The 22,537-nt window shown below is 50.3% G+C and overlaps 1 protein-coding gene across 1 annotated transcript in view; it reads left to right on the top strand.

The window, feature by feature from the left end:
• The first annotated feature begins 3,586 nt into the window (after positions 1–3,586).
• The window catches only part of Rtn4rl1 (reticulon 4 receptor-like 1), an 81,170-nt gene continuing 62,219 nt past the window's right edge, over positions 3,587–22,537 (top strand). The window contains exon 1 of the mRNA XM_013016424.1: positions 3,587–3,887. Coding sequence (XP_012871878.1) covers positions 3,875–3,887 — 13 coding nt within the window. The 5' untranslated portion in view covers positions 3,587–3,874. The remainder of the gene's footprint in view (positions 3,888–22,537) is intronic.

The following is a 22,537-nucleotide window of genomic DNA, read 5'->3' as shown; positions in this document are numbered from 1 at the left end:
TTCAAGCCACAGTACCAACACACACACACACACACACACACACACACACACACACACACCCCAAGCTGCATTTCTCCAAGTTTCTCTGGATTCAGTAGGATACAGGGTCTGAATTTCAAAGCATAACCCTGCCTCTTCAGTTGCCTTGTAGTTTTTTGGGGGTCTTTTATAGCTTTTTTTTCCCAGAGCTGAGGACCAAACTCAGGGCCTTGTGCCCCCCAGATGGGCGCTCTTCTGCTGAGCTAAACCCCAGCCCTACAACCCTGCCTCTTCAGCACAATACGACCAAGCCAATGGAAAGTTTCAATTATGTTTTTTGTTGTTTTGGAGCTGGTCCTGGGGCTTGAACTCAGGGCCTAGGCACTGTCCCTTAGCTTTTTTTTTGTTCAAGGCTAGTGCTCTACCACATTGAACCACAGCTCTACTTCCAATTTTATGGTGGTTAATAGGAGATGAAAGTCTCACAGCTTTTGTTACCAGGCTAGCTTTGAACCATGAACTTCAGCTCTCAGCCCTCAGCCTTCTGAGCAGCTAGTATTATAGGCATGAGCCATCAGTGCCTGGCTTCCCTGAGCTTTTTTGCTCAAGGCTTGTGAGCTAACCACTTGAGCCAAAGTTCCATTTCCAGCTTTGTGTGTGGTTATTTGAAAGTAAGAATCACGTGGATTTTCCTGCCTTGGTTGGCTTTGAACTGCAGTCCACAGAGCTCAGCCTCCTGAATAGCTAGGATTATAGGCATGAGCCACAAGTGCCTGGTTTTAGAATTCCAAGTCAGAAATATTGTTGTAAGCAGAGCAGTGACTTCTTCCTAGCAGGTGCTTCATCCCTTAGGGCCTGTTGTCAGAGATGATGATGAAGGTCCCATTCTTTTATGCCTTTGTCCTGAAATGAACAATTCTTGGCCCCCTATTAGGAAACCAAATGATGCCTGGAAGAACAGATATTATAGTGCACCCCAAACATTGCAGCGCCGGACAGTTAGATGCTGACATTCAACTTGGGCTGAGGATACGTCCATCTGTCCATGGGGGTCTCCCTTCCTGAGTTACTCAGAAGTCTGAGTAATTACTGTTTGACAAGAAGGCGGGTTCGGTACACCCCCCACATTGCACCACAACACCCGCCTACAGCCACCCTCACCTCTTGGCTGGACTCCAAGTCAGTACCCAGCCTTTCCAAAGCCTGAAATAACTACTTGGCACAATCACTCCACCCAACTTAGCCTGAGATGCTGGAGTTTGTGGGGCAGAGGGTCACAGAAGGCAGCCTGAGAGGGTGCTAAAAGAGGATTGTAGCTGGGCGCTGGTGTCTCATGCTGTAATCCTACTCAGGAGGCTGAGATCTGATGATTGAAGTTCAAAGCCAGCCTGGACAAGGAAAGTCAATAAGACTCTTACCTCTAATAAACCACCGGAGAACTGGAAGTGGCACTATGGCTCAAGTGGTAGAGTGCTAGCCTTGAGCTGAAGAGCTGAGGGACAGCACCCAGGCCCAGAGCTTGCCCCATGACAAAAAAAAAAAAAGAGGATTGTATTCAAATCCTGATTCACTGATTCAAGATCATACTTTAACACTGGTCTACTGTGTGACACTGAGGAAATAAAGTAGTCTAACCTTTCTGGGCCTTAGCTACAGAGGACCTCTGCAGCTCTTAGTGCTCTAGAGCTTAGCTCTGGTATCTGGTCCAGCCAGGCTCAGGCACAAGTGTGGGGTCAGTGCCAATTTGCACGTGATGGAGGCTAAACAAATGCATCTTGTTGTCACTCCAAGAGGACCTAGCGTAATTATCTAAACAAGATTACTTCCCACCTCTTGTTATTTGCATATTTGCTCCTCCCTGGAATATCTCCCCACCAAGAACTAAGCTCTTAAGGCACATCTTCTGTATTTCCTAATTACTCTTTACCCCCTTAGACAGGGAGCAGAACCTTTCCACACCTCTGTCCCATTCTAAAATGGCATATGGTTCTTTTCATCATGGAAGTCTGAATGCTGACCCCTCATGTCAGCTCCCCAACAAGGCTCAGCTTTGTTGGGTTTTCCTTATTTAGTGCTGTTCTTGGGGCTTAAACACATGGCTTGAGTACTGTCCCTGAGCTTTTGTGCTCAAGGCTAGTACTCTGCCACAGGCCACTTCTGGCTTTTCTGTTAATTTCCTGGAGATATGTCTCCTAAGCTTTCCTGACCAGGCCGGCTCCAAACCTCCATTCTCAGATCTCAGCCTCCTGAGTAGCTGGTATTATAGCCATGAGCCACCTGTGACCAGTTCCTGCTTGGTTTTCTTCCAAGCACCGCTGTCATCTACTCTATTACTCCCCGAGGACAGAAACCTGTCTTTTTCACTGGCTAAATTTCCACAAATAGTAGTGCCTCACATGCTAAGCCTTCAATAAAATGTGTGTTGAACGAATGAGTTGATTGCCTCTTTTCCTACCTCAAACATTGTCTTATACCAGTCCAGTAGGGGGTGCTGGCCTCCACCCAGGATCTCGCACGGTTTGAGCTTCTCTCACAGTCGGCCCAGTGGGGCCCCTTCGGACCCGCTCGCTAAGCGACGTCCCTCCATTTTTGAGAATCCCCGGGGCGGGCGGGGTCTGTGAGGACCGAGGGAGATCAGAGCCCCCCAACCCTTCCCCTCCCCCGACTCCAGGCGGAGATCACCCATCCCAACCTTTACTGGGTCCTTCCTACGGGATTTGCAACCGGACTTCCCCAAGTGCTTGCTGCTTTGTGCCTCTCCCCAACCCGCGCCCTCCACCTCGTCCTCGTCCCCCCCTCCCGTCCCCCGCCCCGAACTATGTCCTGGGACGCAGGATGGAGGACGGATGGTTCTCCCCCGCTGTTCTGGGAAGGGAAGAGCCGTCGAGCCTTGGAGGAGGAAGGGGCGCTGGCCAGGAAGGAGAGGGGCGGGTGGTGCGGACTTGTGATCCCGGACTCTGGGTAGCGGACTCGGGGCGCACGCTTCCAGCCGCCTTTCCCGATGACCTCCAGCTACGAAGGGCGAGCGGGAGGGGGGCTGGGCTGCGGGTGCGGGCTCCAAGAAGCCTGCGGGGCTGGGGAGGGCATTTGGGGGTAGCCCGACGACCCGCCTAGGGGCTGGGACAGGTACTTGGGACGGACGTGGACGGAGGATGGTCCCCGGGGGCGGACACCGCGAAAACACCTTGGGAGGCGGCGCCGCACGGCTGAGCGCCGCTGCCCTGGGAATAGGACGGCGCTCGGCACCGCGAGCTGAGAGCACTTTCATAAATTTTGTATGGGAGGCGCTCCGTGAGCGGGGGCGGGGAGCGGAGCGGGAGGGAGGGAGCGAGCGAGCGAGCGAGGGAGGGAGGGAGGAGGAGAAGAGGTGGGGGAAGCCGGGGGAGAGGAAGGGAGGCGCCCCGCTCCGCCGATCGCTCGGTCCTGCAAACGCGCGCCGGGCGCTTTCCCCGGAGCTCGGCTGTGCGTTCGAGCGCCCTTTTGCAGCAGCCGCGGCGGCGGCTGCCCGAGGGGGCGGCGAGGAGGGGGCCGCGGCCGGCCGGCCGGGCTGGGGGAGGGGGGCGGTGTCCTCCCTCAAAACCGCCTGCAAAGTGCTCGGGGCGGCAGAAGCAGGCCGCCGGCTCCGCGGAGCCAGCCGCTCGCCCCCGGGGGCTGGGAGAGCGCACGGGGTTGGTTGGCAGTGCCGCGGTTGCTGGCGGGCGCCGGTACCCTCGGCGCGAGGGGTTTGGGCTCACCATGCCCCAGCGGGGCCGGGCCGCCGGGCATAAGCGGATCCCCGGCTTGCCCCCGCCTCGGAGCACTCGGATTAGCTGCAGCTGGCGCCCGGGGATTTGAACGTGGACCCCGGGAGGGAGCGCACCTAGGCCGACCTCGGAGCGGCGGCCCCGCGGCCAACATGCTTCGCAAAGGTGAGGTGGAACGGCAGGGGCAAGTTGGAGTTGGAGGCGCACGGGGCAGAGCCGGCAGCACGGGAGCGGTCCAGCACCGAGGATCGGGGCGGGGAAGCAAAACCCCCGACGAGCTGGCTGGCTTTGTCTGTCGCGCCCGCCCAGGGGCTGCTGCTGGAGCTCTTTCCCCATCGGTGGCCTGCGGCAAGAACGCGGGCTTTGCTCCGTGAATCGAGAGCCAGGCCTGGGGATCGAGCTCAGAGGGTCGGTCTGAGACCAGAGTGAGCGGCCTGTGTAAAAGGGGAGCTGGCCTCTTGGGACCTTTGCTTTGCCAATATAAAGTTTTGCACTTGCAGGCTCCATGCATGTCCTGCGCGGGCACCCGCCCCAGCTTCTGCCGCTTGGTGGGGCCAGGTCCAGCCCGAGCTCCAGTACAGCCGGCGGTCAGTCGCCGCGCAGCCCCCCGCGCTCACCGCGTGCCCTGGGGCTCGCCATGCGCGGCCGGGACGCGGGCACCTTCCCAGCAGCCCTGGTCGATCCCCAGGGACGAGCTCTTGGAGAATGTCCACTGAGGGCGGGGAGTGGCAAGCGCCTCTAGTCCGGTTCCTCAAACTTTCCCAAGGCTTGGATCGCGAGGACGCGGAGACGAAAGCCGTGCCGCGCCGGCAGGGTGCGCGGCCCGAGCCAGGCTCAACTTGAGAAGCGCTGGTTCCGCAACCACCTTGCCTGGACTCCCCGGCAGCCCCGCCTGAGACTGCGCGCGGCAAAGTTACTGCGGGAGCCGGGGAAGTCCTGCCGCGCCCCCACGTGGTTGCCGCGCGGGGTGCGGTCCCTCGGGCTCCAGGAGGGCAGGTAACCACGCCGTGAGCCCGGGGACTCGCTACCCGTAGCTCTAGTCTCTACGTTCGCTTCTCCCCCTCGCCACGTCCCAGCGGGGCTGTGGCGCCTAGCTGGGGACCCCCCCCTCCCCGCCCCAGTACCGGGCCTGGGCGGGGAGGGGGGCGCGAGGCGCAGCGCCTGGCGGCTGTCGGCTCCGGCCCTGCGGGAGCTCGTTGAGGCGGGAGCTCAGGTAGCGGAGGGGCCTGATCCCTACGCTCCGTGCTCCAGCCTTAATCCGCCCCTGTTTCCATGGCAACAGGCCGAGGTGTCGTAAGCACCGGATTCTGACCTCACAGCGGGATGGGGAAGGAGAAAACGGGCAGGGGGAGGTGGTGAAGGTAGGGAGAAGTGAAGCCCGGTGATGGGCGGAGAGAAGCAGATTTGGGATGATGGAGGAGACAGATAAGCAGGTCAGACAGGTGGGTGAAAAAAAAATCATCACGCCTTTTATGGGGGCAGGAAAGACTGAGTGATGGGCCGGCTTTGGGCCAACCGGTTGGTTGCTTAATTGTACAGGGATAGTCACAAACTTGTGTGTGACTTGTGCCCTCCACGTGGGTTGGTGCGGAACAAGGGTGCGGGGGAGACTGGCTGCATTTCAGTGTGGTGTGGAAAAAAGTCTCTATGGCTAGTTGGAGAAACCGTTTCACTGTTACACCCCAGTTCCTTTCCCTGCAGAAAGGCACAGAAAATCCTTTCAGCAGCCTATCTGTACTGGCCAGATTGTCTGCACCCAGATAGTGCTTTTTACGCCTGAGAACAGGCCCAAGGCTGAGAAGCTTGGGCCTCGAGTATGCAAACTTGGCCAAGTGGGGAAGGCTTTCTAGGCAGTTTTAAGAGGCCGCCATGTCTGGGCTGCAGGTCTGTGATAGAGATAATAGGGAATAACTGACATCTTATTTCCCTTTTGGTCTTTTGTCTTTTGGCAGTGTACAGTTAAAAACGAGCCACGAAGCAGCCCACACACTTTCTTCATGTGGTTTAGGTACCCAGGGAGGCTCCAGCAGTCTCTCTTGGTTACCCTTTCTAGCCAGAGGCCCAGCTCAAGAGTAACCCAATGCATTCTGGGGGCTGCTCCCTGGGGCGGGGAGGCTCCTTATTCTTGCTCTAGAGGTAGCCACTGGAGGCTTGGCAGTCACGTGTGTTTGCTGTTTTTCCCTTCCTTGCACAGCCTGGTTGGTGGGAGAGGTTCCACCTGCAAAGATGTTTGCACCTGGATTAGCCTGGGGGAAATGGAGTAGAGAAGGCCTTATCTAGCATTGGCCTTGGGTGGCCTGGAGCTTGCTGCTGGGACCTGGTGTGGGCAAATGACTTTTGTTTTGGTCCTTTCCTGGGCAATTTCCTCTTAGTCTCTGATCTGATCCTTTGGATTTATCCCTTCTGCACACATGTAGAGTACGCCCAGATTATCTGTGGGGATTCTCAGGTATGTGCCCAAAGCTGAAAGCATGCCTCAGGCTAATGCCAAGAGAGCTGGCCATTGAAGTTTGTTTCTGGAATTGTTTCCAAAGGCTCCTAACCACACTGTTGCAGAACATAGGTTGGTATAGTTGTTGCCTACCGGATGCAAAGCCCTACATGGGGTCCATGGCCTGAGTGAGTGTAATAGTTTGATTTGAAAAAGGATTTGAAGGATGAAGAACACATAGCCCTCCCTAGATCCTGAGAGTATGGGGAGGAATAGGTTTTGGACCATGAAAGTTGTCTATCTCTAGAACCACTTCTGGCTTTTGGGTGGTTAATTGGAGATAAAAGTCTCTCAGGCTTTCCTGCCCCAGCTGGCTTCAAACATCAATCTTCAGATCTCAACCTCCTTAGTAGCTAAGATTACAGACATGAGTGGCCAGTCCCTAGCTCTTTCTGATTGTCCTATGAAACATGCCACCTGGAAGGCTGTTTCAGGGGTAGTTGAGGGTACTGTCTTTGCCTCTCTTAATGAATGGACTTTACTGGCCACAGCCCTACCTCTGTGACCGGAAGAGCCCTGGTGGGATCTAGCTGCTGACAGCGCTGGTAGCTGTAGGCTTCAGCAGCTGCTCTACTTGCTCTTCCATCTCCTGGCATGCCCTGGCAGAATCAGGGATATAAAAAGCAAGCCTCTAGTTGAGAGAGATGAGAGGCAGGCAGGGCAAGCAAGGCCTGGAGCCATCCAGCAACATCCAGGAAGGAAGGGCAGCCTGCTGGGGGCTTTGCTTTGCCAGAGCAACCTGCTTAAGGTTAGGATCTATGGTTTTCATTTTTAGAGCTATAAAAACAGAATGCAAATCAAGAGCCTCTGGGCTAATACAGAACCTTTCCTTAAAGTTTTTGTCTTGTTAAGCAAGGAAATAGAGTGCCAAATAGGCTTTGTTAAGTGGCAGTCTAATTAATAATTTAAAATCTTGTAGCTGTCTTTCATTAGAATTTATCTGTACATCAACCACAAAATCAGTCAAACATACTCATTTATAAGTTAATGCCATCCCTTAATAATTCAGCAAGAGCTAGAGTAAGGCCTGCAACCCAGTATGATGCATTTTGTTTTCTTGGTTTCCGATAACCAGATGGGCTTATCTAGTGACTGAATTGGACTTCTCCCTTGTGGGAAGAAGAAAAAGTAGAATGAGGGGCCATGATATTATCAGGTGTTCAGTAGATTTGAATCTAGAGGTTCCCTAGCTGATGGGACAGTCTCCCTGTGGACAGGTGCAAGCAGGCAGCATCTCTGTATCTCTTTGAAAGCAGGCAGCATCTCTGTATCTCTTTGAAACCAAATAAGATTCATGGCTGTTGATAATATGGCCCTTTTTAGCTCCAGTAGGGAGAAGAGTGTTCATGGACAACCATGATACTGATTTCTGTTGTGGAAAAAGCATGAAGAGAAATGCAAGAGCCTTTATCCAAGAGAGCTAAGACATGAGGCTTTTTAGCGTAAATCCAAGTGCAGAAGTGGAATTTCAGACCCTACAGACCATTTCTGTCTAGAAAAGTAGACCAATAGAACCAATGTCACCAAAATGCTTCCTTCATCATCTTGTGTGTGTGTGTGTGTGTTGGTACTGGGGCTTGAACTCTGGCTCTCTCTTGGCTTTTTTGCTCAAGACTGGTACTCTACTACTTTAGCCACACCCCCACCTCCAGATTTTTGGTAATTAATTGGAAATAAGAGTCTCTCAGATTTATCTGCCCAAACTGACTTCAAATCACAATCCTCAGCTCTCAGCTCCTGAGTAGCTAGGATTACAGGTGTGAGCCATCAGTGCCTGGCCATCATTAACTTCTGATTCCTGCCTCTTTCCTCAAAACTCCTGGGCCTTAGTCTAGGGGAAAAAAAAACGAGAAGGAATTTTAGGGGAGTAGTAGGACAGCCCAGAAGAGAAAAAGTTGTTAAGAAAAGGCCTTACAGGGCCGGGAAGGTGGCTCAGTGGTAGAGCGCTTGCCTCGCATGCATGAGGCCCTGGGTTCGATTCCTCAGCACCACATAAGCAAAAAGAAAAAAGCCGGAAGTGGCGTTGTGGCTCAAGTGGTAGAGCGCTAGCCTTGAGCTGAAGAGCTGAGGGACAGCGCCCAGGCCCAGAGTTCAGGCCCCATGACCGGACCCAAAAAAAAAAGAAAAGGCCTTACATTTGGGACTGGGAAGGTAGCTCAGTGGTAGAGTGCTTGCCTTGCATGTATGAGGCCCTGAGTTTGATTCCTCAGTACCACATAAGTAGAAAAAGCTGGAAGTGGCATTGTGGCTCAAGTGGTAGAGCACTAGCCTTTTGCTGAAATGCTGAGGGATAGCGCCCAGGCCCTGAGTTCAGGCTCCCTGACCAACAACAACAAAAAGCCTTACATTCATAGCTTATCTGCAGCTAGAATAAAGGCCAAGACAGAAGCATAGCATTCCCCTGTGAGTTCAGACTATGTTAACAATGTGTTTTGGTTCAATTTCTATCACAACACAGGGCCAATTCTTCACTGCAGGTTTGTATTCTTTGTTTGTTTTTTTTTTTTTTTGGTCGGTTGTAGGGCTTGAACTCTGGGCTTGGGTGCTGTCTTCACACTCTTTAAGCTCAAGGCGAGCGCTCTACCACTTGAGCCACAGTGCCACTTCCAGTTTTCTAGTGATTTATTGGAGAGAAGAGTCTTACGGACTTTCCTGCCCAGGCTGGCTTTGAACCTCGATCCTCAGATCTCAGCCTCCTGGGAAGCTAGGATTACAGGCGTGAGCCACTGGCGTCCAGCTTATATTTTTCTTTTTTTGAGAAAGAATTTCATTATATAGCCCAGGCCGGCCTTGAACTTACAGTCCTCCTACCTCAGCCTAAGTACTAGAATTATAGGTGTGCAACATTGTGCACAGTTTCAGATCAATAGGGAAACTGTCCAGGATCCAAATTCCTAGCGTAGGCACCTCTGGTTTTTCCTTTGTAGGAATGAGCTCTAGAGCTTTCTGTGTCTGTCCCAGCCAACAACTTTCTGCCCTCTTGAGGGTTAAATAGCGCTTTGTATGGAGATTGGATAGAGAATCAGAGCAAATATGCACTTGGAGACTGGAGAAGCTCTTAGCCAAGTTTGACAAGAAGAAATCTCGTTAGGAAAAGGCTAAGTCACAGAAGAGGTAGGCGTTTGCTCCTTTGACCCGGGGCAGAGCTGACAACAGATGGACCTAAGGAGGGGGAGGCTTAGGATGTGAACCCAACCCCAAACTCTGGCCACATCTTTTGGACTGGGCCTGCAGAAGGACAGAGCAAGGGGAAGGGGGCAGGCATCTTGAAGGATGTCAAAAACGGGTCTGTTGAGTACCATCTGCAGTGAAGTAGTGGGTAAGGTTAAAGCAGAAAGGAGATGACAGGAAGGGAACAGATGGCCGAGGAAGCAAAATAGCTTGGTGAAACGGGAACAGAGCCTCCGGGGATGGGCAGAAGGCAGGACCTTAGTACTGAGTGCTGGAAGCAGCCCTTTCCTTGGGGTGAAATGGCCAGGCCACCCTGGTAGGTATGAGTTAGAGAGCTGGGTATGGTAGCACATCCCTTGATCTCAGCACTTAGGAGGCAGGAGGATCACAGTTTTCAAGCCAGTTTGGGCTATATAACAAATTCAAGTACATCTTGGGCTATACAGAGTGAGACTGTCTCAAAAATTAAAGGCTGAGGACCTATAGTTCAGTATGAACACTAGCTTGGCATGTACAAAGACCTAGGTTCTATTCCTAGTAAAATAAATTTTGTTTTTGTTTTAGTGCCAATCCTGGGGCTTGAACACAGAGCCTGGGCACTGTCCCAGAGCTTTTGTGCTCAAGGTTAATGTGCTACCACTTGAACCATAGTTCCACTTCTGGCCTTTTGGTGACTAATTGGAGATAAGAGTCTCATGGACTTTCCTGTCCTGACTGGCTTCAAACCATGATTCCCCATATCTCAGTCTTCTGGGTAGCTAAGATTACAGGCCTGAGCCAGGAGTAATTCTTTAATTCTTTTTTAATTAAAAAAAGAGAGGGAGGCATAGGATAGTGAGTGGCCCAGGAGAAGACCTTGGAACTTTTTTTTGTCTTTCCTTTTTTTTTTTTTTTTTTCGTTTGTGGGGCTTGAACTCTGGGCTTGGGTGCTGTCCCTGCGCTCTTCAGCTCAAGTGAGTGCTCTACCGCTTGAGCCACAGCGCCACTTCCGGTTTTCTAGTGGTTTATTGGAGATAAGAGTCTCACAGACTTTCCTGGCCGGGCTGGCTTTGAACTGAGATCATTAGATCTCAGCTTCCTGAGTAGCTAGGATTACAGGCGTGAGCCACTGGCGCATGCTGTCTTTCCTTTTTTGATACTGAGGATCAAAATCAGAACATTGCACTTGCTGGGCAAGTGCTTTGCCACTAAACTTCATTTCAGTCCTCTCTCTGGGAGCTATTGGTTTCAGGGTGAAGGCCCCAAGTACAAGGATGATAGATTGGGGTTAGGAGGTACAGTTGGCTCAGTACTCATCACTACAGCAAGCAAAGCTACCTTGGGTCTCAGGAAGATTCTTTTTTTTGGGGGGGGGAGTCCTGTTGTGGGCCCTGAACTCTGGGCCTGGGCGCTGTCCCTCAGCTCTTCAGCTCAAGACTAGCGCACTCTACCTCTTGAGCCACAGCGCCACTTCCAGCTTTTTTCTTTTTGCTTATGTGGTGCTGAGGAATCGAACCCAGGGCCTCATGCATGCAAGGCAAGCACTCTACCACTGAGCCACCTTCCCAGCCCTCAGGAAGATTCTTGGAGGAGGTTGCCGGGAGGAGATATGAATACCAGCACAGGGCCTAGACCTTACTTTTCAACTGTCTTCACTTCACTTCTGCTAATCTCTGCATATGGGTTGACAATAGCTGTTTACATTTACTAAGTACCTTTCTCCTCCTCCTCCTCCTCCTCCTTCTTTTCTTCTTTTTGCCAGTCCTAGGGCTTGAACTCAGGGCCTGGACACTGTCCCTGAGCTTCTTTTGCTCAAGGCTAGCACCCTACCCCTTGAGCCACTGTAGCACTTCCGGCTTTTTCTGTTTATATGGTGCTGAGGAATTGAACCCTGGGCTTCATGCGTGCTAGGCAAGACTCTACCACTAAGCCACATTCCCAACCCCGACTAAGTACTTCTTATGAGGCTAAGTGTCTGATCTTGTGCCATCTCCAAAATTACCCTGTAAGATCTGACCATGCTTGTTCCCATTTTAAAGATGAGGAAACTGAGGTAGTCCCTGAACCTGGGTCTCTCAATGGCACACTGCTGAATCAGGCTGTAGTCTTAGGCTTGTCCTCCCAGCCCCTCAGTTTCCCTGTCTCACATACCCATCTGTCTTAATTTTGGTGACATTTGTTTTGTGGGTTTCTGGGTGTTGCTGAATCATTTGTGTCCTGGTAGTTCCCCTGCACTCCCTTCCTGTGTTCCTCTGGGAGTTTCTCTGGCTAAGATTGGGGCCCTGAGACACTGTCTCACGTATTCCCTTCTACTTTGTCCCCCTTTAAGTTTGGGCAGGTACAGACATGATTGGTAATTGTCTGGGGGAGCAAAGGCTCCAGAACATGCTGGCCTATGTAGGTGACAGCTGGCAGGCTTGGTGAGGCAGCCCCCTCCACTTATATCTGTGCCCCCTCCTTCCATGGCCCAGCCCTAGCCTTCTAGGACTCAGAGTTTCTATCCCATTCTAATGTCTGCTGAGTCCCAGATGAAGCCTTTCAGAGAGTTGGGCTGATCTGGGGGGTTGGGAGAAGCAGAATGGAGTGGACGCCCCTTCCACTGTGGTGAGGCGGGTGCCTCATCTAACAGATTCAGAGAGTGCTTCTGATTACTGTCGCCTCAGTCAGTGAAGTTTGGAGAGAAAAACTGCAAACAGCCCCTGCTATCTGATTCACGAGAGTCACTCTGGGGGCCTCTGTGCTGGCACAGCAAGAGGGTTGGCATGATACAGTGTGTGTGTGTGTGTGTGTGTGTGTGTGTGTGTGTGTGTGCAGAAACACACCTGGTGAGCATGCAACAGGCTCTCAGAGCATGCATGCCTGGTGTCCACTATTGTAAAGCAGCTCAGCACTAGCACACTGGAGCGGACGTGGCACCCACACACTCTCAGTCCACTAGCATGGCTTGGTGCCATGCGAGCTGGTGAGCCACTCTGTTAGGGGCTCTGGGAGTGGGCGGGCCAGTGCTGTGTGCACCACATGTCGGGTACAAAGCTTGCGGAGTGGGTGTGTGGCTCGCCCTCACTGGGGGTGGGTGGGCACGACTCATCACACATCTGCCAGGGGACAGACCACCGCAGCCCCCAGAGATGGGGCCTCTTGGCAGCTTGCTGGCTTGATTCCAGAGGGTAGTAGCATTGCGGTGACAATTGCATTAGTCTGTAGGAAATGGAGCAAAAGTCTTTCCTGAGTCAGGAGAAAGCTGGGCTCTCCAGGCAGCCTGTTGAAACAATGTGAAAGTTTACTTCCCAAATTGTCAGGGGGCTGAGCCCACCCTCTCTGCCTCTCTCTCTCTCTCTCCCCCTCTCTCTCTCTTTCCCTCCCTCCCTCCTTCCCTCTCTCCTTCTCCTTCCCTCCCTCCCTCTCCCCCCCTCCCTCCTCTCTCCTCTCTCCTTTGGGCTCCAGAGCCAACTGAGAGTGAAGGCCTTTACATATGCTTATGTAGAGAGGTTCATGAGGCCCTGGGGTGGGGGGGGGAACTGGAATTCTTCTTGGGATGATTTATTTATAGGGAAATTGGATGATGGGATATGGAGGCCAAGGTGCCTCCATTAGCGAGAAGCACACAAGGCAGGAAGCCTTGCTCTGTGTTTGACATTTAGTGGGGCGACTCCTACCAGGGAGTAGCTTTTTTCTTTTAGAAGGTTCTGCCTTTAATGTTCTATTCATGGGCTGCTCTGGGCAGGCTGGGAGAAGGAAGGAGCATGTGGTGAGATGGGCCAGGGACTGAGGGCTGGCCGGCCTGAGGAGAAGCAGGGAGGTCACCCAGTGGCCAGTGTTGGGCAGCCCCGACTGGCTGGAGGCTGGAGAAACGCAGCTCTGCTCCTGCACCACAGGCAGTCTGCTTGCCTGCTGCCTCTTGTTGGCTTGTGCTGCATGCGACACGCTGAGTGTTTACTTTCCTGTCTTATCTTTCTCTCCATGGGCTGCTGGGCTTTGTCTCTGTCCGCAGCCCTGTGGCAATCCTGGCTTTGGCCTTGCCATGGTTCTTTCCTTTCTGGGGACTTTAGGGTTGTGGAAAGAAGATCCCTGCCCCCCATACCCACCCCCGCAACCACAGTTGGCATCCTGGGGCTGGGTTTTGACCGACTCATTAGGACTGTAGACATTAGGACTCTTCTACTGAGCCTCAGTTTACCCACCTGTAATATGACTAGGTTGATGATCTTTCAAATGATGATCTTTCACCAGTCTGTGAGTTGCTTCAAATGGTCCTCTGTGTCAGAGCTCAGAATATAACAACACATGCATGCATGGTAGGGACCCCTTTTTGGTCTCACAGTCCTCCTGGCTGCTTCTCCAGCTTGGAAACTCCTCTGCAGCCCAAGAACCAGATGTTCCCATGATCCTCTGTCACCTCCCACCCCACCCCCCACCTACAGTGCCTCATGGGGTGGAATTCTCTGTGGGCCCTCCTAACAAGACAGCCACACTGAAAGACCACTAGTACACTGACATGGAGGACAGTGACTGTCCCCAGAGGGGTATAGAGTTGGAGTTCTGGATTCTGCAGTGAGGTGAGTTGTTCTTCCTCTTAGTTTACATCCTGTGACCATTTGCCTGTCTCCTCCTGGTGGCATAGAAGGGTTGGTCTTTTGTATTGGTCCTACCACCCCTTACTCCCCAACCAGACTTAAAGTTTCTCCCCCTCACTCTTCTGTTGCTGCTCCAACTTAAGACTAAACCTAATCAACACTTCCTGTCTCCCCCAGGCCACTGGGGGCCTGGACTCTGTTGGCCTTGCGGTTTCACTGTATCTTCCCCGGTTCTCCCTTCCATCCTGCTGAACCAACTTTACCTCTTGCCATCCTCAGCGCCAGGCCTTCCTGGGCAGTTCCTGGATCCTCTTTCCATACTCTGTTTTGGGGGCTTCTGTACTCCCCTAGTTGCAGTGGCCATTTGCTGATCCCCTCCATCCATCTCATTTCCCACCAAGGTACTGCTTCTGATGTCTAGCCCATCTGTCTGGCTGATGCCCCCCCACCAGTGGTCCCCTACATCAGCCCCTCAAACCTAGTGAGTCTGGAACTGTACCATTGCTTCCTACCCTTGGCTCACAGAAAACTGCACCTTCCCTGTTTCCCCGATCTGGGTATCCAGTTCCATTATTTGACCATCCACATCAGCCCAAGAATGGGAAGTCCCAGCGCTCCCCACAGTTCATCATGGAATGGAGTCCTTCACGCCTTTTCCGCTGCTCGGCCAGCCTCCACCCAAGCCCACGCTGATATTCTCTTCCCACCATCCCAGTGGCCTCCTGCCTCCCTGGCTGTCACCTGATGCAGGCTTTCCTCTGTAGCCAGGTTCTACAGTGTTGTGTCTTTTTTCTTCCTCCCTATACTTCTAGTTTGTTTTTTTTCCCCATTGACACATTGTACATATTTATGGGGTGCCATGTGATATTCTGTCAGTCTCTTGCTTAAAAACCTTTAGCTATTCCCTTTTCCTCCCGGGGATGGCCCAGTCTTCACAGCCGAGCTGTCAAGCCCTCCTACCTTGTCCCACCTGCATGGTACTCCCTGCTCTCTACTCCCTACTTTGAACTCTGAGCTCTAGGTCTGCTCCATTTCCATTCAACCAAATCATGTTACATCTCTGCCTAGAACATTCCTTGTTGCTTCTTTGCCATTCACTCCTACCTTCCAGGTCTCAGCTATCACTTACCATTCCCTCCCTCCTTCCTTCCCTCCTTCCTTCTCTCCTTTCCTCTCTTCTTCCCTCCTTCCCTACCTTCCTTCTTTCGTTCTTTTCTTCCTTCCTTCCTGTGCCAGTACTAGCTCTTGAGCTCAGGGCCTTTTTTGCTCAAGGATAGTATTCTATCACTTGAGCTACACCTCCACTTTGGTTTTCTAGTGGTTAATTGGAGATAAGTTTCATGAACTTTCCTGCCCAGGCTGGCTTTGAATTGAGATCCTCAGATCTCAGCCTCCCGAGTTGTTAGGATTATAGGCTCAAACCACCAGTACCTAGCCACACTATCTTTTCTTTTTTTTTTTTTTGTCATGGGGCCTGAACTCTGGGCCTGGATGCTGTCCCTCAGCTCTTCAGCTCAAGGCTAGTGATCTACCACTTGAGCCATAGCACCACTTACAGCTTTTTCTGCTTATGTGGTGCTGAGGAATCGAACCCAGGGCCTCATGCATGCGAGGCAAGCACTCTACCACTGAGCCACCTTCCCAGCCCAACCTTTTCTTTTCTCTTCCTTTCCTCTCTTTCTTTCTTTCTTTTTGTCTGTCTATTTCCTTCCTTTCTTTCTTTTTGTCTGTCTGTCTCTTTCCTTCCTTCCTTTCTTTCTTTTTGTCTGTCTGTCTCTTTCCTTCCTTCCTTTCTTTCTTTTTGTCTGTCTGTCTCTTTCCTTCCTTCCTTCCTTCCTTTCTTTCTTTATTTCTTTCTTTCTTTCTTTCCTTTCTTCCTTCCTTCCTTCCTTTTTTGTTGGTCATGGGGCTTGAACTCAGGGCCTGAGCACTGGTCCATGAGCTTTTACACTCAAGGCTAAGGATCTACCACTTAGAGCCACAGTACCTCTTGTTTTCTGGTGGTTATTGGAGATAAGAATCTCATAGACTTTCCTGCCTGGGCTGACTTTGAACTTCAATCCTCAGATCTCAGCCTCCTGAATAGCTAGGATTACAGGTGTGAGCCCCTGGTGCTCAGTTCATACTATCTTTTCTTAAGGAGCCTTCCTCCATTCCCTGGACTAAAGAGAGACCCAAACCTCCCTGTCCTAGCACTCAACCCACCTTTTTTTTTTTTCTTCTTTTTTTTTTTTTGTGGTCATGGGGCTTGAACTCAGGGCCTAGGCACGGTTCCTGAGCTCTTTTGCTAAAGGCTAGCTTGCTCTGCCACAGCTCCACTTCTAGATTTTGAATTGTTAATTGGAGCTAAGCATCTCACCGCGACTTTTCTTTCTGGGCTGGCTTCAAACTGCCAGCCTCAGATCTCAGCCTCCAGAGTAGCTAGGATTAGAGGTGTGAGCCACCAGCGCCCACATGCACTCAACCCACTTTATTGCAGTCAGTTTCCATCTGCCTTACTTGCAAAAGGTCAGTTCAGCTGGCTGGCCATGACTCTCCCCCTAGCCTGGCCAAGTCTTGCTTTCCACCCTGCTGTCTGTTGCTCATGGTTAGTCTGTCCAAGTTCAACTATGGGCTCCCACATCCTTTTGCTTTTGTTTGGGTTCAACCAGTGGTGAGCCATCCCTGGACTTCTGTGTTCTTCTACCAAAGGTTACCCACAGATTTTCCCAGAAGCAAAGCTTGGGACTAGGCTTCAAGTAAGTAGTTTATCTGGGCAAGTAATCCTTGGAAAGACCCAAGAATGAATGAGGCAGCTAGACAGAGAGAGCAAGGAACCAGTTTAGGGCTCCTGTCAATCCCTCTGGGTAGAGACTTTGGAATACACTCTAGAACCTGCTCCTCTCACCCCAAGGTGGAGGGAGCTGGGGAGCTATGTTGCTCCTGTGGAAGTACTAATTCTCTGGCACTTTTGGCCTGCTCTAAGGGTGAGCAAAGCTAGCTCTACTGCTAAAGAAAGCCTCAGGCAAAGAAGGGGGGTGGAAGGCAAGCTGTGTACTGAAATGGTACAAGCTAGGCTGTGGGCAGGCCCTGGCTGCTGCTGCTGCCCAGCTCCTGCCAGTGTTGCTGTCTGCTACTCTTTCTGTGTCTAACTTTGGTAAGTGCATGCATGAGTGTGTGTGTGTGTGTGTGTGTGTGTGTGTGTGTGTGTGTGTGTGTGTGTGTATGCATGCATGTGACATTCTCTCTAAGGACTTTCCTATCTTTGCTTCTCTCCCTTCCCCTCCCTGCCCCTCCTTTCCCCTTTCCTCTCTTTCCCTTCCCTCTGCTCCCCCTTCCCTCCCCTCCCCCTCTCCCTTCTCCTTTCCATCTTCCCCTCCCCTCATCCCCTCATTTTGATTCTCTCTCTCTCCGTTTCTGTCTGTCCATCTGTCCGTCTATCCATTAGTCTTGTCTGTCTCATTCCAAAACTTGAATGCAGTGTCTGGAGCTCTGGCTCAGAGCTTGAGTAAGTACTCACAACTTGGTGTTCTATCACTGGAGCCACACCTGTAGCCTGTCCCCCCCCCTTATATATTCATCAAATTACTCAATTCCAGAATGCTCCGGTTCTTATCAGGACCTGACTAAAACCAGCATCTCACATCAAATTAAATGTAGCACATACTGACATTCAGTTCAAAAAAAATGCTGAATCGATAAGCTAATGTGAATCTCTATGAGATGATGGGCTAATGAATATTAAATGATTGTACAAACAGGTTCAAACACAAGAAATTTACTCAAAACCTTAATTTCTTTTATTAGTATACATCAGTTGTACAAAGGAGGTTTCATTTCCACATGTGTAAGCAACACATCCCCCTCCTGATCCACTTCTCCTCTTCTGTCACTCTCTCCTGTTCTCTCCTTCTTAAAACAATTTCATCAGGTTTCACTGTTCTATTTTCACACATGCAAATAAACTATTTATTTCATTTACCCTCTTAGTCTCCCCCCCATCCCTACCCCCTCCAAAAGAGCCTGAAAAAAACTTAACTTTAAAATTGTTCTGGGCTGGAAAGGTGGCTCAGTGGTAGAGTGTTTGCCTTTGAGGCCCTGGGGTTGATTCCTCCGCACCACATAAACAGAAGAAGCCAGAAGTGGTGCTGTGGCTCATGTGGTAGAGCACTAGCCTTGAGCTGAAGAGCTGAGGGACAGTGCCCAGGCCCAGAGTTCAAGTCCCACAACTGACAAAAAAAAAAAAAAATAGAATTGTTTTGTATAGAAATATTTACAGAAATATAAAAATATAAATGAGTGAATATTTACTTAATATTTACTGTTTTACTTTAAGGATACACTCATTGCTTTCTGGGCTACATTGTTTCTGATTAAAAAATTAGTTGTTGGAGGCCTCTTTGCCCCTTTCAAGAATGGAACTCTAGGAAATGGAAACAAGAGGGTGTTTTTCCCTTTGTTGATATTCTTCTTTTCATTTCTTTTGTCTTATTTGTTCATTTTTTTGTCTTGGGAGGGGAAGGGGAAGGACATGGAAATGGTGGGACAAAGGGTGAATAAATGCAGCAGTGATACTCACTAGAAACTGGTAGGTAGGGTGGAGAGGGAAAACTGGGAGAGAGTAAAGGAAGGGGTGACATTGTTCAAAAAGAAATGTACTCTTTATCTGACTTATGTAACCATAACCACTCTGTACATCACCTTTACAAGAAATAAATAACAATAAATAAATTTAAAAATTGTTTTGTAACCATAAAATGGAATAATGAATACCTAGAGAGTGTTTTTGTTGTTGTTGAGATGGGATTTTCTTTTCTTTTCTTTTTTTTTTGGGTCCAGTTGTAGGGCCTGAACTCTGGGCCTGGGCACTGTCCCTCAGCTCTTCAGCTCAAGGCTAGCATTCTACCACTTGAGCCACAGCACCACTTCCAACTTTTTTCTTTTTGCTTATGTGGTGCTGAGGAATCGAACCCAGGGCCTCAGGCATTCAAGGCAAGCGCTCTACCACTAAACCACCTTCCCAGCCCGAGATGGGGTTTTCTTACAGTGCCCATTCTATCATCTAGAACATGTTCAGTCTTGAAATCTAGAGTTCAAATAATCCTCCTGCCTCATCTTCCCCAGTACCTAGGCACATGGCTAAATTTAATGCTTTTCAGAGAGAAAGAAAAAGAAAGAGACGGGCACTGGTGGCTCGGACCTGTTATCCTAGCAACTCAGGAAGCTGAGATCTGAGTCATGGCTCAAAGCCAGCATGGGCAGGAAAGTCTGTGAGACTCTTATCTCCAATAAACCACCAGAAAACCAAAAGTAGCACTGTGGCCCAAGTGGTAGCTAGCCTTTAGCTGAAGAGCTGAGGGACAGCGCTCAGGCCCAGAGTTCAAGATCCATGACAGACTAAAAAGAAAAAAGAAAAAAATGTACCAGGCAACAGGAGGAAACAGGATTTTATATTTTTTGAGGTGTAGAATGGAGCGGAACTGTGATCCTCAGATCTCAGCCTCCTAAGTAGCTAGGATTACAGGCATGACCTATCGGCCATCAGGCTCGGCAGATTTCTATGGAACCAAATTCAATTTCAAGGCAAATTAAACCTCTCTCAGACACCCTGGGCTTCAGAGATCTGAGCTGTTTAAATGAAGCTGGACCCCACATGAGGAGGTAAATTTGGCAGCCAAAGCTGAGCTCAGGTAGATTCCAAGGTGAGAAGGCTGTCTCTTTTGCTGGGAACTGGTGTCTTACACCTGTAATCCTAGCTCCTCAGGAGGCTGAGCTCTGAGGGTCATGGCTGGAAGCCAGCCTGGGTAGCAAAGTCTGTGAGACTCTTATCTCCAATTAACCACCAAGAAATCCAGATGTGGCACTGTGATTTGAAGTGGTAGTGTGCTAGCCTTGAGCAAAAGAGCTCAGGAACAGCACTTAGGCCCCAAGTTTAAGCAAAAAGAAAGAAAGAAAAAAAAAGACTGCCTTTGTTTATGACCTCCCCTCCCATCCCTTTCTCTCTTCCCTCTCTTCTCCTCCCCTCCACTCCCTTCTCTCTCTCTCCTCCCATCTCCCCTCCCTTTCTCTCCCCTCCCTTTCTGGCAGGGAGGGCTCCCAGGTTGCTGCCCAGCCTTCAGTATAAACAGAAAATCTGAGCCAAAAAGTGAAGCAGAGCAGTTCACAGGGCCCCACTCAGGAGAATGAGCAGCTGAGAGGAACATTTTGCCACCTAATCCAATTGTGGTATCCTGGAGGTGACAGTGATTATGGTCTTCCTCTAATTGGCCACTGCCCTTCATGGGTTGGTATTTCTGTCTCTGAAAACAGATTAAGTGTAGCCAATAGGAAATGCAGGAGGGTAGGAGGTAGCACAAGAGATAGGTGATCTGGATTCTAACACCTCTGAAAGGGGGCAGCTCTAGGAAGTACAGCTTCTCTGTGGTCCCCTTCTTGGCCCCTCTCCCTTCCAGCTAGTTCCAACTTCACATCTGTTGCTTCTTCAACTTTCCAGGAGGCTTAGGGTGACCACCCAAGACTTGCCCTTCAAAGACAGCCTTTCTCTGTCCCTTCCCCCAGTGCCCTGCCTCTGCAAAAATAAATAAGAATAGAAAGTAATGAGAGCTGTTATTTTAGAGAAATGAGCTGGGAAGCCTTTCTGACAAAGTGACATTTGAATAGAGGCCAAAGTAAAATAAGGGAAGAAGAAGCTGCAGATGATCAGAGATGCCTCTGCTAAGGAAGAGCTCTCCAGATAGAAGGAATGACAGTAAGTGCAAAGGCCCTGAGGAAGGAGTGTTCCTAATATGATACCTGGCTACCCCTGTGGTTGTGAGCAGGGCAGGTGCTTCTGAGGTGTGCACCATGGACCTTTGGAGAACATGAGTGCTGGGTACCAGTCCCAAATTTATTAACCAGTTGGCCAGGGATTCAGAGACCAAGGCAACAGCTATGACAGGGTAAAGGGAGGAATGGGGGACCCTTTGCATCAAGGTCAGATACCTCGCCTTCCTTCCTTAGCTCTTTACGTGGTACAGGCTGCAACCTAAGCACCTGACCAGAAACCAAGTCTCATATGGCCCTCCTTTCTACTCCAGATTATATACTATGGAATTCAGCTCTGTGTGTAGTCTTGTCCTCCTACAAGCAGGCCTGAGTTCCTTGTGTCTTGCCACCATTTTCTATTTTTGAATAGGGCAATGTAAGGGATAAAACTCAGGACCTTGTGCATACTAGACAAGCACTTAGCCACTGAGCCACTCACTTCCTGAGTAACTGAACTCTTGCTGTGGTCCAGGTACAGTGGGAGTAGAAGGAATGCACAACCCCACTTCAGCAAGGAGGGAAAGGAAGGCATACCTGTGGTGAGGAAGGTGGTTCAAGCCAGGGCAAGTGGCTGGAGGTGGGCTTTCCTTCCCAGGTTCATCTAGCCAACCTTTTTGGCAAAGAGGAAGAAATGTAGAAGGCCTAGAGGACAAATGCAAGCACAGCACAGTGTCGAGCAGTGTACAACCTTGGTCACAGCCAGTGATACCAGCAGTGGCAAACCTGTGGCGAGGCAGATTGGCAGGAGCTTGATTCCTACAGAGGCTGAAGTGCCAGGGAGGAAGATGGTTGGTACAGCCAGAGTATATGTCCTTGACTTGCCGAACAATACATACCCATGGCAGAAAACAGCAGAAAGCCACAAACTGCCCCCCCCCCAAAAAAAAGATCTCAGCATCTTGAGTATTACAGGCATGAGCCACCAGTACCCAACTTATTTATTTACTTTTGAGATATGGTCTGTCTCACATTGTGTTCTAGGCTGGCCTTGCATTTCTGGGCTCAAATAATTCTCTACTTCAGTCTCTTGAGTAGCTAGGATTACAGGCAAGAGCCACAGTTGCCAGGCTTTTTATTTATTTGAGACAAGGTCTCTCCATATAGCCTAGTTTGGTGGCAAACTTGCTATGAGTAGTCAGGTTGTCCACAAACTCAATCCTCCAGCTTTAGCCTCCCTAGTGCAGGATTACAGGTGTGTGCTATCATGACTAGCAAAGTCTTAGTGTTTTTTTTTTTTGTGTTATTTTCATTTTTTTTTTTGCAGTTTGAATTCAAGGCCTCACTAGGCAGGTATTCTACTTGCTAAGCCATACCTCCATCCCTTATATTTTTTGCTGGTTATTTTTGAGATAGAGTCTTCCTTTCTTCCCAGGTTTGATCCACTTATTTTTAGGCTTCCTGTTTGATTTTTTTTCTTCTGGGATGACGGGCACACCATTGCATCCAGCTTCTATCCGAAGTAACTAGGATTACAGAGATGAGCCACCAGCATCTGGCAAAGTCTTAGTGTTAATGGCTGCAAAATGTTCTTTAATGTGACTTGTCAAGTGACAAGACATCAGACTGGCAAGAGTATACCATGGCCAACATCTGACAGTCTTGGCTTATGTGCTTTGTGGCCTCTATGTGGGGGCAGGTAAGAGGCCTTTGTAGGGAGGCATGTGGACAGAGACTGTTATAAGAGGTTAGTGACTCTCCTGAAGCTACCTCAACCAGCAGTCAGATAAGAATTAGGGAGAAAGAAGGGTGTGTGTGTGTGTGTGTGTGTGTGTGTGTGTGTGAGAGAGCGAGAGAGAGAGAGAGAGAGAGAGAGAGAG

This window comes from Dipodomys ordii, unplaced genomic scaffold (assembly GCF_000151885.1).
Source record: "Dipodomys ordii isolate 6190 unplaced genomic scaffold, Dord_2.0 Scaffold31, whole genome shotgun sequence".
NCBI classification, from domain to species: domain Eukaryota; kingdom Metazoa; phylum Chordata; class Mammalia; order Rodentia; family Heteromyidae; genus Dipodomys; species Dipodomys ordii.
This window is presented reverse-complemented; position numbering and strand designations above follow the sequence as displayed.